We start from the raw sequence: 19852 nt of genomic DNA, 5'->3' as shown, positions 1-19852 counted from the left end.
TGGTTGACATAAACGATTCCCCATCAACTCGCGTACACACAAGGAGCCGGGGTGAATAGTCTCCACTGCCTTCTTTTGCCATACGTTCCTCCCATGGAGTGGCCAGGGAGGGAAATGATCGTGGTTCGTATTTCCTGCCGTTGAGGTTAGACCTCGATCGCTTAGAGACTGCTGGTGGAGGCCCACCAGCGAGAGATGATGTACCACGCTTCATTGCGGTTCATCCGCCCTGATGCCACCTACTCCGACCAAGGGCCCTCCCCACGGGCGCCACCCAGCCGCAGCAATAGCCACCTGGCAGGACGGCCATTGCTGGGAGTCCCGATGCCCCAAGGAGATGGGCATCTACTCCTTGGCATACGTGGGGAGTTAACGGCGCAGGCATCAGGAGAGCGATCCCTGTGTTGTCAGGGGGCTACAACCAAGAGGGTACATGGCGGCCCCACCACAACGGGCTGGCTACCGTGCTGGATCTTAGGTGCAAAACTGTCCAAGGTCGTCGTCGCAGTTAAAAGAAACACTGCAGAGTGCAGCGTGGGAATCGCACCCAGGGACGTATCCTCGCCCAAGAGATGGAAAACGAGCGGGACACCAGTGCAACGACGAAAAAGCCGGCTAAAGGTCTCAACGCACGGCGGATACAGTGCACCATGTAAGGCGCCCTTCCCCAATTGGCTCGCTCTTCGGAATAATTTAGAAAGATGGAGGTCAAACCCGAGAGGGGACCATCACATAAGGCCGAAACATTTGAGACTCCTTTTAGTCGCCTCTTACGACAGGCAGGAATACCGCGGGCCTATTCTAACCCCCGAACCCGCAGGGGGGTCCTTTTATGAATCTTGAAAGTCATACCACATTCACTTTCTCAAATGCTAAAGTAGATGACAGATCAACTGGTAAACTAGGTTTTGCCCTTTTGCGTGTGTATAAAAAACAACCAGTTAAAATGTGACATATTACAGTCTGTACACCACAGGCACCATGCATTACAGGAGGAATACATGTGTTAGGAGACAGTACTGAATCTAGATGCACATCAAAAGGATTTTATTCCACCTCAGTGGCTGCGAGGACTTACGCAATGGCCAGGTTGCAGCTTGTTGTCCCTCATGTCCAGTCACTCTTTCTTCCTATGTCTCAACAGTAATATCACTGGTTATAGGAGAATGTTACATTGTGTCTCAGCAGATGTTAAGTAGGCATCCTTGGATGTAGCGCACACTACTTCATTGCCTCTCTGTTCACTAGTACCTGGGAAGAATATCACCTCTTCCCCTAGATGTTGTGAAGAAACGAGGACGCTCTGCATATTCTGCACTGGTTTCTCTGCTGTGTACCGGCACTGAATGGCTTGCAGTGTACTGAGGAAATCATAGTAATTTTATACCTAACACACATCTCATCTGGTCCAAAGCACTGTGAGATGTCACATCATAGTGTAGTGGTTATCATAATAAGCAGGTGTTTTCTCACAAGCCACAGGTAACGCCCAAATATGACTTTGAGAAGGTTTGTCTAATAATGCAGTGCCATTAAACTCACAATACTTCTTATACTCACAATACCTCTTATATTCAATACTTACATCCAGGAAGCTATAGACAAGTTCATGAAACTACTGTGGTGGGGATCAAAGTTAATGGGCAGAATATAGAAAGATAAACATGCTGTGTTACACAGATTACAGTGCCGTAGTCACAGAAATGAAAGAATATATAGACAAGTTACTCTGCACTAGGGAAATAATTTTCTGTAATCTGTATAGTATGAGAATAAACAAGAGAAAGACTAAAGTGATGGTGTGCAGCAGGATCACCAGGGATGGTAGAAGCTGGAAAGAAACTGGGAGCAGAATGCAGCATGCCAAAACTGCATTAAATTTGAAAAAAAAAAAAAAAAAAAAAAAAACATCAGTCTGAAAACAAATAAATGGATCATGAACAATTTGTTTGGAATGCAGCCATATACAGGTGTGAAACTTGGACACTAGGAAAACAAGAAAAAAGATGGCTACAAGCCCAGGAGACTTAGTGCTACAGAAGGATAATGAAGAACAGCTGTAGAGGTATAAATACTAATGAAGGGATGCTGAGAAGAGTACAGGAAACCAGATCCCTCTGGAGGTGCATACAAACAAGAGGAGACAAACTCATAGGCCACATTTTAAGACACAATAACATCATTTAAACAATAACAGAAGGAGATGTTGAGGGGAGGGATTTCTGGGAATGACGGAGGACATCACAAATGCAGCACATTATGAGTGACGGGATGTGCTACATATGCAGAAATGAAGAGGCAATGAAATAGATGGGGGTATGGCATACTGCTGCAAACCAACCTCAGGATTGAACACTAAAGAAAAGACGCACTGAGTGGATCATATTATGACTACATCCATCAAATGGCTGGTGCATCCACTCCTCAGTTTTTAGGTCTCTTCTGAAGACTTCCCATTTCATCATTACCTTATTAAAGTTATGCTACCACATGTAACCATAGTAGGCAAAATTTCACAACATTCACAGATCTACAATGCCACCAGCAAAAACTTCTAACATCAAAATTTTTTGCTGCTCTTTAAGTAATGAAGCCCACAGCACTATGCCAAGATTTCATTAATACATGCATCACAATGCTGAAGTGTACTTTACACTACTATTCTATTCATAATTCTCAGTTTTGTCCACTTATTGCCTTTGATCTCACCAACAAATACATATGCCTTTGATCTCCCCAACAAACACATATTGCCAAAAACTGGCACACAAAACCAACTCTCTGACTGTTCAAAGACAACATGTCTACTGTCCATCTTAAATCAGTGACCACTACATTTCATTACATAAATACTATTATTACTAATAACATGTGACAATCAAATACCTTTCAACATTGACATATACAACAACCTTAACAACATTCATAGAATACTCTAGCAATAGCAAATAAAAACTTAATTATAAATAGACTACTGCAACATATAATACAGGCAACTTCAACACAAAAATATAAAAATAAATGTGCATTACTCAATAATTGACTTGGAATTAATGAATTTTGTAACAAAAGTGTGCATGACTGTACACTCTTACAGCAGATATAAATATATTTTGGTATGTTTTGCACTATTGACAATATGTAACTGGCCATGTTATTTGACTGAATTGGAAGAATACATCTCTGGCTAATGTCAATATTAGACTTCTTTGGCACTACAGACAAATGGTCAGTCTTGAGTGTTAAGTGTGTCAGAAGAATTCTAAAGGTACATGTTAATGTAAATGCGTGTTACTAGGGCCTCCCGTTGGGTAGACTGTTCGCTGGGTGCAAGTCTTTCGATTTGACGCCACTTCGGCGACTTGCTCGTCGATGGGCATGAAATGGTGATGATTAGGACAACACAACACCCAGTCCCTGAGTGGAGAAAATCTCCGACCCAGCCAGGAATCGAGCCCGGGCCCTTAGGATTGACATTCCGTCACACTGACCACTAAGCTACCGGGGCGGACAGAGAACAACTTATTCAAAATAAAAGGAAACGTACTGAGTCAAGTGTGTGCAAGCACCCCCTCCCCCCACCCACAAACACACCCACACCCACCCACACACCCACCCTCACATTCATACCACATCACATCATATAAAGACCAAAAAGGAGAATTATTCTGGAATAGATACAGGAAGCACTCAAAACTGTTGCATGCAAACATCATTCTGTACGAGTTGCAAATATAATCTACCCATATGTGTGGGTACATTATAATATGAAAGTAAATGATTGCTGTATGAATAGAATTTAATACATATGGGTTTTATATCATTTCAGAATTTATCATTGACCTGTTACCAGCAAATTAGCTTTTTCACATAATTACTATCTATTGACTTATATTTTAAAAGAATGTGTGTAATTTCTGATTTTTTTTTGCAAACTGATAAATATTCAGTAAACTATCATGTACAAACACAACATTGATGTAATAAGCATTCCTGTCACGTATTCAAACAAATAAATATTGTAGATAAATAAATATACTTGCAAATCTGATAATATACATTTTGTGCTCGTCTATCTATTTACTGTTAATAATGTTTAAGTTATAAGGAAAGTGATCAAACATATTTAAAGCTGTTGGCAACAATTCTACTATATTTTTCTCAAATAAAATTTACACCTAATGAACAAACAAAACATAGCTTACCCAACTTTGGAAGAAACTTGTCCTTTTGTTGTTGTGTACCAAAATCATGAATTGGACCCATAACTAGGGAAGACTGCACACTCATGGCAGATCGATAACCACTATCAATCCGTTCCACCTCACGGCACATCAGTCCACTAGCTACATTGGAAATACCAGCACATCCATACCCCTGAATGGTAGCACCCAGAATTCCTAGTTCACCAAATTCTTTCATAATCTCTCTGTCAAATACTGGAATGAAATTATGATCAAATTGTTGTAGTGACTTTCATTACAAGGTGGATCAGTTTCTGTAAACTAAATAAATTTATACAGTTAATCAAATTAATCTAGTACTTATCTACTCACTAATTCTTTCACTTTTACAAAACCTGTATTTACTGTACTTCTACTTCTACACATCTAATACTTTTGGTACTTTTCCACAGCACAACATTTGCAATGCAAAAGAATCATGCCTCAGGCAACCAAATCAAATGTAAAATTAATTAAATGTCTGGTGTTTCTCACTTTATGCAGCAGCTATGTTGTTAATAGAATGACATTAGATTTGTTATGGAAGTGGTCATGCATCCAATATAATTGCATCACTGTACGTCTGTACCTATACTCTGAGAATAACAATTAATTGTTTCCAGAATGAGATTTTCACTCTGCAGCGGAGTGTGCGCTGATATGAAACTTCCTGGCAGATTAAAACTGTGTGCCCGACCGAGACTCGAACTCGGGACCTTTGCCTTTCGCGGGCAAGTGCTCTACCATCTGAGCTACCGAAGCATGACTCACACCCGGTACTCACAGCTTTACTTCTGCCAGTATCTCGTCTCCTACCTTCCAAACTTTACAGAAGCTCTCCTGCGAACCTTGCAGAACTAGCACTCCTGAAAGAAAGGATATAGCAGAGACATGGCTTAGCCACAGCCTGGGGGATGTTTCCAGAATGAGATTTTTACTCTGCAGCGGAGTGTGCGCTGATATGAAACTTCCTGGCAGATTAAAACTGTGTGCCCGACCGAGACTCGAACTCGGGACCTTTGCCTTTGGCGGGCAAGTGCTCTACCATCTGAGCTACCGAAGCATGATTCACGCCCGGTACTCACAGCTTTACTTCTGCCAGTATCTCGTCTCCTACCTTCCAAACTTTACAGAAGCTCTCCTGCTTCCCGAGTTCGAGTCTCAGTCGGGCACACAGTTTTAATCTGCCAGGAAGTTTCATATCAGCGCACACTCCGCTGCAGAGTGAAAATCTCATTCTGGAAACATCCCCCAGGCTGTGGCTAAGCCATGTCTCCGCTATATCCTTTCTTTCAGGAGTGCTAGTTCTGCAAGGTTCGCAGGAGAGCTTCTGTAAAGTTTGGAAGGTAGGAGACGAGATACTGGCAGAAGTAAAGCTGTGAGTACCGGGCGTGAGTCGTGCTTCGGTAGCTAAGATGGTAGAGCACTTGCCCGCCAAAGGCAAAGGTCCCGAGTTCGAGTCTCGGTCGGGCACACAGTTTTAATCTGCCAGGAAGTTTCATATCAGCGCACACTCCGCTGCAGAGTGAAAATCTCATTCTGGAAACATCGCCCAGGCTGTGGCTAAGCAATGTCTCCGCTATGTCCTTTCTTTCAGGAGTGCTAGTTCTGCAAGGTTCGCAGGAGAGCTTCTGTAAAGTTTGGAAGGTAGGAGACGAGATACTGGCAGAAGTAAAGCTGTGAGTACCGGGCGTGAGTCGTGCTTCGGTAGCTCAGATGGTAGAGCACTTGCCCGCGAAAGGCAAAGGTCCCGAGTTCGAGTCTCGGTCGGGCACACAGTTTTAATCTGCCAGGAAGTTTCAACAATTAATTGTATTTGAAAAAGTACTTTTTATTGACCCATATATTAGGGTCATTTCTTGTTCCATTCGTTGATGGTGGTTGTGTCATGTTATTAGACTAGCTTTATATTCACTTTCTCTGTAGGTATATAGGGCATGCAGAAATTCTCCTACCACTAAAGAGACTTATAAAAATAACAAAGAGAGTAAGAATACAATCTGTATCTCTATCAAACTACTCAGTATAATAGCTAGCACCTGTATTTACATTCTATAAACAGCCTAGTTTGTCAGTAAACATAGACCTGTTTGCAGTAAATGGTAGAACAAACAACCTGACACACAGACCAAGACAAGTATTCATGTTGTTGTTGTGGTCTTCAGTCCTGAGACTGGTGTGATGCAGCTCTCCATGCTACTCTATCCTGTGCAAGCTTCTTCATCTCCCAGTACCTACTGCAGCCTACATCCTTCTGAATCTGCTTAGTGTATTCATCTCTTGGTCTCCCTCTACGATTTTTTACCCTCCATTCTGCCCTCCAGTACCAAATTGGTGATCCCTTGATGCCTCAGAACATGTCCTACCAACCGATCCCTTCTTCTAGTCAAGTTGTGCCACAAACTCCTCTTCTCCCCAATCATATTCAATACCTCCCCATTAGTTGTGTGATCTAACCATCTAATCTTCAGCATTCTTCTGTAGCACCACATTTCGAATGCTTGTATTCTCTTCCTGTCTAAACTATTTATAGTCTATGTTTCACTTCCATACATGGCTACACTCCATACAAATACTTTCAGAAATGACTTCCTGACACTTAAATCAATACTCAATGTTAACAAATTTCTCTCCTTCAGAAACGCTTTCCTTGCCACTTCCAGTCTATATTTTATATCCTCTCTACTTCGACCATCATCAGTTATTTTGCTCCCCAAATAGCAAAACTCCTTTACTACTTTAAGTGTCTCATTTCCTAATCAATACCTGTTTTCAGAGATTTTGTTGCATTTTTTATGTTTGTTTCATTTTTTTTCTGCAGAAAAACTTAAGCTGGTTCTACTGGCTATTTATTCAAAAAGATTAATTTGTTTTACAGCATATGTCACATTGCCAGAGAGTATAGCAAAGTCTTCTGCAAATGGAAGACAGTTTATTCCAATATTTTTGTTTTGTCTCCCAATCTTACTGGTGAAATCTTACTTTCATTCAACTTTTCATTCCAGTTCTCACTGTTTTCTTCTAAAAAAACAATTAAGAAGAACTGGGTACAGGCCATTGTTGTGACAGTGCCACGACATTCAAAAGTGCCACTACGTTAGTACGCGAACACGGCGATAGAGGCGCTCCGCAGCTCGGCCGAGCGCGGGAGCGCCACCTGGCTATGAATGACGCCGGCCGCATGTCACGGCACGGCAGTCGAATGACGGATACGGAGTTAGTAGTATGTAACCCGCTAGTGTTTCTACTTTTGCAGATCCACGCAAATTATTAGTGATTAAAGGTTATAACATTTTGGCGACGAGGTTGGATATTTTTTTTCCTGCGTTGTGGACTTGGGTGTTCGTGTCGGGGCAGACATGGAACAGCTTATGCAAGCGCTCATTGAGCAACAAACACAGCTGACGGCTGCTATTCAGGCGTTGTCGACGTCGCTTACTCATCGTCTGTCTTCCTCTTCTCAGCCTACGTTCCCTCCTTATGACGAGGCCGCTGAAGACTGGGAGGATTATGAGAAGCGTTTGCGGCAACACTTCTTGGCTTTCGGCGTTGTCGACGCTCCTATGTGTAAGTCGTTATTTCTATCTTGGATTTCCCCACGGATCTATCAGCTGCTATCTCAGTTAGCCCCTCTGCGGGAACCTGCCTCTCTGTCCTTCCAAGAAATGTGTGAATTATTGTCTAACTATTACCGAAAAAACACCCACGTCGTTGCCGCCCGCGTAGCGTTCTACCGGTGTCGTAAACAGCCCCATCAATCTTACCGGGCTTGGGCGGCGGAACTACACGGTCTGAGTAGGAAATGTCAGTTTGTCACAGACACTCATCATGAGTCTTATGCTGATTCAATGGTTCGGGACGCTATTCTACGGCTTGCTCCTGATAAAGAAGTTCGGCAACGTGCCTTACAACTGCCAAACCCGGCGTTGTCGGAAGTTCTCAGCATCGCTCAATCTTTTGAAGTGTCTCACGCTGCTGGTGCGCAAATAGACGCGTGGTGTGATGTGGGCGCTGTACAGACCACTTTCGACACGGACAATTTGCCTGTTTCACAGGGGAACGACGATGTGGCGGCGGTTCACTCGCGTCAACAACGTCGCGTTGGGCCACCACGCTCGCAGCGAAAACAGCAACCACAGAAGCAGGTTCGTTCCGCATTTCCTTCTTGTCCACGTTGTTTCGTACAGCATGACAGGGCCGCGTGTCCAAAACGTTGGGCCACGTGTAATTCATGTAGGAAAAAAGGCCACATTGCTTCTGTGTGTCAGTCCCCTAAAGTTCCTGTCGACGAGGACGAGGCATCGGACATGGATGTTAACTGTGTGCTTTCTCAAACAAATAAGTTGTTTGTTACTGTTCATGTTCTGGATAAAGACATTCGCATGCAAGTGGACACGGGCTCTGCAGTAACTCTCATTAATTCTCGCACGTATTTGGAGTTGGGCTCCCCTCCCTTGTCTCCCGTTACGCGAAATCTGCGAACTTATAATAAGCAGAAAATTCCTATCGTTGGCCAGTTTGATGCTTCCACTGCCTACAAGTCTGTTGTTAGGCCCCTCACGTTTTATGTGGTGAATCATGCGGGCACGGAAAACCTGTTCGGTTATGATGCTTTCCAGTTTTTCGGGTTCTCCATTGATGATGATGTGCACCTCATATCTGAGGATATTCCGTATCAACAACTGGATGGCTTGTGTTCTGAATTCTCATTCGTGTTCTCTGCTGGTCTGGGTCGGGCCAAGGATTTTGAAGCCCACATTACTCTTAAACCTACGGCTCGCCCTAAGTTTTTCCGGGCACGTCCTATTCCGACGGCGTTGCGTGCGCCTGTCAAGGCTGAGATCGACAGGTTAACAGCTTCAGGGATTCTCCTTCCTGTTACCTCCAGCAAATGGGCATCGCCCATCGTGGTGGTTTCTAAACCAAATGGGAGTCTGCGATTGTGCGGTGATTTTAAAGCCACTGTCAACGCTCAGAGCCTCATTGACACTTATCCTCTTCCCCGTCCTGAGGAGTTATTTACCAAGCTCGCTGGGGGCCAGTTCTTTTCCAAACTTGACTTATCGGAGGCGTACCATCAGTTGCCATTGGATGCGTCTTCCAAGGAATTTCTCGTCATCAACACTCCTTGTGGGTTGTATCAGTACCAGCGGTTACCATTTGGAGTCGCTAGCGTGCCAGCCATTTTTCAGCGGTTTTTGGAACAGCTCACGGCTTCCGTTCCCGGCTGCATCAACTACCTGGATGACATTGTTGTCACGGGGGCCTCCACTGAGGAGCACCTTCGCAATTTGCGTTCACTGTTTCGGGTCCTGCATTCAGCTGGGTTGAAGTGCAATCTGGACAAGTCACATTTTTTCCAACCCTCCATTGTGTATGTTGGTTTCCACTTGTCCCGTGAGGGTATACGTCCTCTACGACAGCACGTTGCGGCCATTACCGCTCTACCCCGGCCGTCTACGGTCAAAGAACTTCAGGCGTTTCTCGGCAAGGTTGCTTATTATCACAAATTCATTCCATCCGCGGCGGCAGTGGCTCATCCTCTGCATCACCTGTTACGCAAAAACGTTCCTTTCTGTTGGTCCGACGAGTGTGAGCAGGCTTTTGTCCGCCTGAAGGCTCATTTGCAGTCGGCGCCTTGTCTTGCCACATTCCGTCCGAGTCAGCACTTGGTTCTGGCGACTGACGCGTCACAGTATGGCCTAGGGGCTGTTCTCACCCATCGGTATGAGGATGGGTCGGAACGACCCATCGCCTACACTTCCAAGACCCTCAACGATGCCCAACGGCGTTACTCTCAAATCGAAAAGGAGGTGATCGCTATCATTTATGCTCTAAAAAAGTTCAGCGTTTTTTTGTATGGTTCTAAGTTTCACCTCATCACCGACCACAAGCCGCTGGTCTCTCTGTTCAGCCCCTCGGCGTCGCTTCCGGATAAGGCAGCTCACCGCGTGCAACGTTGGGCCTTATACTTGTCTCGTTTTCACTATGAGATTCACTATCACCCCACGGCCCAGCACGCCAACGCTGACGCGTTGTCGCGTTTGCCGATGGGCGCCGACCCGGTTTTCGATCGAGATGAACTACTCTGTTTCCACATTGATGAGGAAGAACGTCGTGCGGTTGAGGGTTTTCCACTTACAGGTTCGCAGGTCGCGTCAGCTACTGCGCGGGACCCGGTCCTGAGTCAGGTGATCGGTTTTGTTCAACGGGGTTGGCCGGACAGGACCAAGGGCCGGGCATCGGATCCCCTTCGCAACTACCATGCCTTGCGCCTTCGTCTGTCTGTTTGTGAGGGTGTTGTTCTTCTGGCCACGGATGGCGCATCTCCACGGGTCGTGGTGCCAGCCTCTCTTCGCAAAGCTGTTCTCAAACTATTGCATGAAGGCCATTGGGGGATTTCTCGGACTAAGTCCCTGGCCCGCAGGCACGTTTATTGGCCCGGTATTGATTCGGACATCGCCCACATGGTCGCTGCGTGTGATCAGTGTGTTCAACAACTGGCTGCGCCTCGTACTATGCCCTCTCCGTGGCCTGATCCGGCGCAGCCGTGGGAACGGGTGCACGCTGACTTTGCCGGCCCCTTCCTCGGCACTTATTGGCTACTGTTGATTGACGCCTTCTCGAAGTTTCCGTTTGTTGTTCGATGTCCGTCGCCCACCACTGCGGCGACGACGCTGGCTTTGTCCAAAATCTTTGCGCTAGAAGGTCTTCCATCCACGATTGTCACGGACAATGGTCCTCAGTTCTCTTCGCAGGCCTTCCGTGATTTTTGTACTGGACAAGGGATTCATCATGTTACAGCACCGCCCTTCCATCCGCAATCAAATGGGGAGGTCGAGCGCCTTGTCCGCACTTTCAAAAGCCAAATGAAAAAAATCCTTAGTGATTTTTCCACAGATGATGCTCTGTTGCAATTTCTGAGTTCTTATCGCTTCACGCCTCTGGGTGATCGCAGCCCTGCTGAACTCTTGCATGGCCGCCAACCGCGCACTCTACTGCACCTGCTTCACCCTGTCAGGCCTTGTACTGTGCCCCCTCGTGCGGGAAAATACCCGGTGGGCGCCGACGTGTGGGCACAGGGGTATGAATCTCGCCCTAAATGGATTCCAGGGGTGGTCCAGGCTCTTTGCGGCCGCCGGCTTTGTGAAATATGTACGAACGACGGCATGGTTGTTCGCCATTACGACCAGATGCGCCCACGAGTGGTGGCCATGCCGGTGCCACCGCCCCTTCTTTCGTCTCCACCAGCCCAAGAAGCCAGTCCTGTCGCTGCTGCCGATCTTCCGGGCGTGTTGCTGCAGCAGACGTCGCTACCGCTTCCGAGTACGACGGAACCGGCCACAGTCGCAACGCCACCTTCTCCGGGACCCATCTCGCTGGAGCACACCCCCAGGTCCACGACACCTATGGATGCTGCTCTGGAGTTTTCACCCATCATCTCGTCCAGGAGGCACGTTCCACGCGCAAGCTTCCGTCCTGGACATTTTCGACCATACTCTCGTGTTTCTCCGCGGGATCTTCTCGGGGCCTCCCAAGAGGCCATGGATGTCTCCGCACTGTCCGTGTCTCCAAGGCAGTGTGTGTTTTTTTTCAAGGGGGGAAAAGTGTTGTGACAGTGCCACGACATTCAAAAGTGCCGCTACATTAGTACGCGAACACGGCGATAGAGGCGCTCCGCAGCTCGGCCGAGCACAGGAGCGCAACCTGGTTATGAACGGCGCCGGCCGCATGTCACGGCACGGCAGTCGAATGACGGATACGGAGATAGTAGTATGTAACCCGCTAGTGTTTCTACTTTTGCAGATCCACGCAAATTATTAGTGATTAAAGGTTATAACAGCCATCATCTAGCTATATACTTCTGTTTGTTTTAATAGAACTACATATGTCTCCAAAAACATCACTTTAGATATTGAGCCTTTAAGTTTACACAAATTACATTTGCTAATTTAGACTTTACACCTAATTATTGGATAATTTTATTCATAGCTTCTCTGTCAACAGAATCAAAAGCCTTCCTGAAATCAACAAGCATTACCACAACATTTTTTGTATTGCATAATCTGTGACAAATGACTGACTTCAGATTAAATATTCGTTCAGAATATGATCTGCCCTTCCTAAAACCACCTTGATAGTCAACTAAAAGTCTAGCCTGTGTCATTTCTACACGGTTTAGTACGATCTTTAAAAATATTTTATATCAACCAGCAGCAAAGGACCTCTGCTACTGTAAACATCTTGTTTACTGCCTTTCTTATGTTGTCAATTTATGAAGGCTATCTTTCACTATCTTGGCCTTTTTTTGTTTTTCAGATTTCTTCAAAGATTAATTGCAGCTCATTTTTTTTTTATTTTTGGTACAGACAATTTGAAAAATTCATCTGTAATAGCGTCTTCGCCACTAGTTTTATTGTTTTCTAAGGTCCTAATTAATTTTTCATTTTCTTTGATACTCAGAGGAAAATCATGTAGACTTTTCTGAGTGTTTGAGAATTCAAGCTTATGGATTGCTTCCAGAAACTTAAGAAGCTCATCAAAATATGTTGCAAGTATTTTCCAATTTTCAGTGTTGCTCAAGCCAAGTTCACCATTTTCATTTATGAAACAGACACCTGGGGTTTGGTATTCTTCCAGTCTCCTCTGAAATGTCTAATAAATACCACAAGCATTACTACTACTACTACTACTACAAATATTTTATAATACTCTGAATGCATATTAGTCATGTCCTGAACACAGATTATCAATAAGAAATTGCATAAGAGTTCTTGAAATAATCCTGTTTCTGCCACTGCCATGTAAGAGATCTGGACTTAAGCTCAGAGTAACACTCTATGAATATACACTCCTGGAAATTGAAATAAGAACACCGTGAATTCATTGTCCCAGGAAGGGGAAACTTTATTGACACATTCCTGGGGTCAGATACATCACATGATCACACTGACAGAACCACAGGCACATAGACACAGGCAACAGAGCATGCACAATGTCGGCACTAGTACAGTGTATATCCACCTTTCGCAGCAATGCAGGCTGCTATTCTCCCATGGAGACAATCGTAGAGATGCTGGATGTAGTCCTGTGGAACGGTTTGCCATGCCATTTCCACCTGGCGCCTCAGTTGGACCAGCGTTCGTGCTGGACGTGCAGACCGCGTGAGACGACGCTTCATCCAGTCCCAAACATGCTCAATGGCGGACAGATCCGGAGATCTTGCTGGCCAGGGTAGGTGACTTACACCTTCTAGAGCACGTTGGGTGGCACAGGATACATGCGGACGTGCATTGTCCTGTTGGAACAGCAAGTTCCCTTGCCGGTCTAGAAATGGTAGAACGATGGGTTCGATGACGGTTTGGATGTACCGTGCACTATTCAGTGTCCCCTCGACGATCACCAGTGGTGTACGGCCAGTGTAGGAGATCGCTCCCCACACCATGATGCCGGGTGTTGGCCCTGTGTGCCTCGGTCGTATGCAGTCCTGATTGTGGCGCTCACCTGCACGGCGCCAAACACGCATACGACCATCATTGGCACCAAGGCAGAAGCGACTCTCATCGCTGAAGACGACACGTCTCCATTCGTCCCTCCATTCACGCCTGTCGCGACACCACTGGAGGCGGGCTGCACGATGTTGGGGCGTGAGCGGAAGACGGCCTAACGGTGTGCGGGACCGTAGCCCAGCTTCATGGAGACGGTTGCGAATGGTCCTCGCCGATACCCCAGGAGCAACAGTGTCCCTAATTTGCTGGGAAGTGGCGGTGCGGTCCCCTACGGCACTGCGTAGGATCCTACGGTCTTGGCATGCATCCGTGCGTCGCTGCGTTCCGGTCCCAGGTCGACGGGCACGTGCACCTTCCGCCGACCACTGGCGACAACATCGATGTACTGTGGAGACCTCACGCCCCACGTGTTGAGCAATTCGGCGGTACGTCCACCCGGCCTCCCGCATGCCCACTATACGCCCTCGCTCAAAGTCCGTCAACTGCACATACGGTTCACGTCCACGCTGTCGCGGCATGCTACCAGTGTTAAAGACTGCGATGGAGCTCCGTATGCCACGGCAAACTGGCTGACACTGACGACGGCGGTGCACAAATGCTGCGCAGCTAGCGCCATTCGACGGCCAACACCGCGGTTCCTGGTGTGTCCGCTGTGCCGTGCATGTGATCATTGCTTGTACAGCCCTCTCGCAGTGTCCGGAGCAAGTATGGTGGGTCTGACACACCGGTGTCAATGTGTTCTTTTTTCCATTTCCAGGAGTGTATGATATGGAAGAGTAAAGAAAAGAACAGATGGGAGAGACATTTTTGTGGACAACATTTGGTCTGGTTTATCTGCTGTATCCTATTCAGCTTGGTAAACAGTGCAATGGCTAGTGCTGGCATGGCTTTCAAATTTACATAACCATACCAACCTCTCTGTCCACATGAACAGTCCCATCTTAAAAGGAAATTCCCAAGAGAGAGTACAACTTATTATGAACATTTGATCAAAGAAGTGAGAGTATACCTTCATTTCTATGAGCAAGAGTAATACGAGGTGCCAGCTTCTCACTGCAGTAAGCTCGGACAGTGTCTCGTATGCTGATTTCATCTTTTGTAAGCTGTGACTCAAGGTTCAGTGGATCTTCCCAGGAAAAATTACCTGTAAATTAAAAATATACAGTCTAAATAAATTGTTTTACAAATGTTAATTGCAGCTACATGTCACCTCCAATTTCATGTTGAAATGCTTCCATTTTTAAATCACTATTCAACATATCACAAATAAAAGAGAAATCTATAATTACGTATGTATCACATAAGGTAGTGATGAAATGTGCGACTCAAGCAAAATGACCATGAAATATTTAAGATATTGCCACCACCCTTTCCAGTGTCTGACCAAAAATTAGTCATGGTCCAGCTATAGCAAGACTGGAACAACATTTCATCTCACATCAAGTATGGGGTGATGCTGGGTGCAAAGCTTTCCTCATCACTAATGTAGGGCCAGAGATATTTAAATCAATCCAGAAGTGTCCAGAACTTGAACCAGTGACTCTTTCCTATTCTGAAATTAAGAATAAATTAGGATCACATTTCAAGTCACAATTCCTTGTTACTGCAGCCAGGTATAATTTGTGTTTTTATTTTTAAGAAACTAAATCAAGACTATAAAGAGTCGATAGCACAACTACATGGTTTAACCAGAGATTGTAAATTTCAGTGTGAAAGTTACAAAAAAGCAAATCCAAGAGCCAGCACTGAAAATGCCTGAGACAGAAGTAAATGGGCAAACACATGCAATCAATTTTTGTGTTGTCACAAATCTGTTTAGTCATGATTCATGAACTGGAAATGTTGATCATCTTGTTATGTTTTATGTTTATGAATTTGTATATTTTTGTCTTCTTCCATGGGCTTAAGTGGCCTGTTTATGGGCAATAAATGATGATGATGATGATGATGATGATGATGAATGATGAGGTTTTAACTGTAACACTTAGAGTTAATTAAGTGCTGCTAAAATTTCAAATTGACGCAGGCTGATCAATTTCAATAATTAAGGTACAGGTGTACCTGAAATTAGGGTCATCAAAATTAACAAAATTTTGGACTTCATTGTTTAGTTACAGCAACCAGCACATCCCGGTCAAAGGTCAATTTACAATGTACATTGCAAATAAGCAATTTACCAAACAGGCAAGATTCATAGTTGTCGGTTCACTTAATGCTACAAATTTGCTGGGCTTTGATCTCTTCAATACACTAGGCTTCACAATTCATGAAAGAGTGAATCACATTCATACTGACATTTCGACAAAAAAGTTACAAAAACTATTGCAGAAATATCATTATATTTTTTTCAGAAGCAACAAGTAGCATTAAAAATTACAAGGCACACACCATGTTGAAGACAAACAGTAACCAAATTTTGCAAAGCATGCAATTTTCCCTTTGTAAAAGAAAGTTAAAAAGGAACTTGACCACCTGGAACAAAATGGTATCATAGAATCCATAACCAATGGTCAATGCTGCCATTTTTACTACTCAAACAGTATCTGAAGTAAGTGATCGTTCAACACAAAAAGTAGTCTACTTTGCTTATTTTCATTCGCTTGTGTCATATGGTATTACATTTTGGGGTAACTCTTCCCATTCTCAAAGGATATTTTTGGCTCAGAAATGGGCAGTTCAGTCAATAAGTAGTGTACATTCATGAACCCCTTGTCGACTCCTGTTCACTAGTCTGGGTATTCTGACATTGGCCTCTCAATATATATATTCTTTACTGTCATTTCTTGTTAACAATATCACCTTGTTCCCAAGAATTAGAAGCTTTCACTCAGTTAATACTAGACAGAAATCCAATCTGCATTTGGATCAAACTTCCTTGACACTTGTGCATAAAAGGTGTGCAGTATGCTGCTGCATCCATTTTCAATTAGCTACCACAAGAGTTCAAACATCTTAGCAGTAATCCACACACTTTCAAATTGACACTGAAGAGCTTCCTCATGTGACACTCCTTCTATTCTGTCGAGGAGTTCCTTGAAAAATTAAGCTGATTCCTATGTTATATTGTTGTCTGCATTTACTTAAACTTATGGCTTGTTCTTTTTTGGGTTTGTATGTATTTTATTTTATATGTTATTACTTTGATGTTGTAATTTCATGTCAGCATGGTGTTGCATTGTGCATTAAAAACCACATAAGACCACAATGTGCTCAAATACGTACAGGAAGAACTCCTTGGCTGGTCTCATTTTAAGGATCTGATGATTTCCATGCAGCCAGCCATGTGGAAGACTTGCAGATACAGCCAACAGCTGCCTCCAGCTTTGTCTCCAGCAGTGGGGCCAGCTGCAGCTAATCCATGACGTATCCCTCAATGTGGACATCTTGCTTCGACTCACAGACAAACCTATGGAAATGGACATGGTAGGATAGCTTTGCTGACCACCCCCTCACCGAGGTTTCAGGTATGGTTTTTCCCGGTACTGCAGAAAAATGGGAACAGGAGCAACATTTGTGCACCCACCATATTCACATGTCAGGAAGTGAGGAAGCATCAAGCTTATGAAGCCAGCTTCATCAGCTCCTCCCCCCCCCCCCCCACCAATCATTCCTCACCCCTCACTCCCCTCCCCCCCAAGGGGAAGGATACTGTGTATATATCCATACGGCAGATAGCAATATCACAAAAGGGTGCTACCAAGCACACACATTTCATGTCAGGAGCCTCAAAAGCAGCAAGCAGTCACCACCTAGCTGACACTCACATATTGGAACTAATTTATACTTCTACTACAGGTCCTTCAAAGCATCAGATCCATCTGCTGTTAGTGATATCAGTCATCACTGGGGGTGCTCTCATCAGGCAGTACTTTCTGCTTTCACCAAAGAGATTGTAGATGCAAGATTATTCTGCCAGCCACCTTGGCTTTTAGGAACTAGACTTGCTTTAGTGGACATAAGATTGCACTTCCCATTAAGTTGCTGCATATATCTTCACCTACAGTATTCTCTTATGATTCTTCCTATAGCACGAAGAACAGTTTTTTTTTTAACTATTTCAGAATGGTCTGATCGCCCTACCAAGTCATATTGTAACTCACCCGCAGCTCGTTGTCTATTGGGTAGCATTGCTGCTTCTGGATCATGGGGTACTGGGTTCAATTCCCAGCCGGGTTGGGGATTTTCTCTACCTAGGGATTGGGTGTTTGTGTTGTCATCATCATTTCATCATCATTATTTGTGACAGTGGCTACATTGGACTGTGTAAAAATTGGGACTTTGTACAGGCGCTGATGACGGCATAGTTGAGCGCCCCACAAACCAATCATCATCATCACATTGTGACTCAGGAGATGTTTAGCCAGGTTGAGATTGGTGCTTTGGAATGCTTTTCAACTCATTCACTTTAATTTTAAGTGTCATTTGACTCCTACATATACTAGAGGCACTTGATAATGAGGCTTCATCCCTGAATCTAGTTCTGACTACCGAAATTAAGTGTAGCTGTAGAAGAGTTTTCCTAGTTTGTGTGTGTCTCAGGGACAAACCAGTTATTAGCAAAACTGCTCCTACATCAAATCTGACAGTGGGAAAATTGCACTACCACACTAATGTTCACATGACATGTACGCATACATGGCACAGACAAACTGTGATTCATCATTCCAAAAGATGCTCTTCCAATGTTGTATAGTATCCTGCCACAAATTTTGCACTTCTGTAAATGCTAGTGAACTTCCAGTATTGTGATCCCTGAATTACGTGCCATAGCTTTCTCATGAATCCAACCCCTAAAATCTCTTGACAATTGGTAAGAGTACTGGCATTACTCTCCGATCAAAAGTTCCAAGTCACCAAGATTGATGTTTTATAACTCCCTGTTATTTCCATTTTATCACTCCAAAACTCATTGTTGAATGCCATTTCGGAAATTCTCCCAAAATGTCAAAAGTAGAAAGACTGAATCCATGGGCACCAATAGTCATGCATTTTGAGCCACAATTGCTTCTTCTTGAGTACCCATTTGACTGCTGTGGCTAGTATAAATCCTTTTAAAGCTGATGTAGCGTACACAAATTCATTGCAAGTTTGTTTGGGTCTTGCAATCTCTCTAGTTTCTTTCTGGGGCATGTGTTTGGTTATCAATGGCAACCTAAGTATATGATAAAGTTTAAGTGTGTGCACAAGTATAAAGTGTAGAAACTTAATTGTAATTAAGATGCTTGATAAAAAAATTTAGTATATAGTGCCTGAGACACTTGCAGGAAATTTCACAGAAAACTGACTAATCATGAAGCATTGGTTTTTCAGCACCTTTTTTATTCACATGCTAAACAAGATCTTTGCTGTTGTCTTATGGCTATTAAGTCTGAGATGATCAGTATGGTTATTCAAGGAGAATTTTCCTCATGGCAGAGACAGACGTTAAAGAACGCTGCAGCTCTTCTTCAACAACTGCTGCCTCTTGTCTCGTGGTTTCAACATTCATAGCTTCTGTTTACTATCTGCTGTATTAAGGATGCAAGGTTGTGGTGGTTTTCCATGACTGGTATAGCTACATCATTCATAAATCTGTCAAACTTCTCTCGACTTACTCTTTTCTGGTGCTTTGCTTCGATATGTTGGTACCAAATGATCAAGCTTTCTGTTCTGGCAATATCCTCCACAAGGAGTGATTAACTCTCACATCCTGCTTTATCTTTCATCAGATAAGACACTTAATCTTCTTCCATCATATTCAGATTCATTGTGTGGCATAGCTCCAAAATACTGTTTGCATACAATTGTACATTCATTTGAAGACATTGCTCCCAATGGTCCAGATGTTTTTCTGTCAAGCAGACTCCCTGCTGACTCGCATCAAAAGAATTCTTAAATTTAACTTCAAATTTCTCCCAGCTCTTGAGCTTATCTTCATTGTTCCTGAACCAATAATGTACTCCACTGTCCATGTCAGAATATGAAATGGTAATTCACATCATACTAGCCCTCCTGTATACGGAAAACACAGATAAATAATTTATGTGTAACTGGCTCATCAGTATTAATGTACTCATTGGTCTCTTGCTTGGGGGAGCAATGCCCAGTTATCATTCAAGTTTCTCACCATGAAAGTGATAG

The 19852-nt window shown here is 44.2% G+C and overlaps 1 protein-coding gene across 1 annotated transcript in view; it reads right to left on the bottom strand.

Moving 5' to 3' along the window:
* The window catches only part of LOC126248776 (glutaryl-CoA dehydrogenase, mitochondrial), a 173108-nt gene that overhangs the window by 92508 nt on the left and 60748 nt on the right, over positions 1-19852 (bottom strand). Inside the window, exons 3-4 of the mRNA XM_049950145.1 lie at positions 14742-14876; positions 4206-4439 (exon numbers count right to left, since the gene is read on the bottom strand). Of these exons, the coding sequence (XP_049806102.1) occupies positions 4206-4439; positions 14742-14876 (369 nt within the window). The remainder of the gene's footprint in view (positions 1-4205; positions 4440-14741; positions 14877-19852) is intronic.

This window comes from Schistocerca nitens, chromosome 3 (genome assembly GCF_023898315.1).
Source record: "Schistocerca nitens isolate TAMUIC-IGC-003100 chromosome 3, iqSchNite1.1, whole genome shotgun sequence".
Taxonomy (NCBI): domain Eukaryota; kingdom Metazoa; phylum Arthropoda; class Insecta; order Orthoptera; family Acrididae; genus Schistocerca; species Schistocerca nitens.
This window is presented reverse-complemented; position numbering and strand designations above follow the sequence as displayed.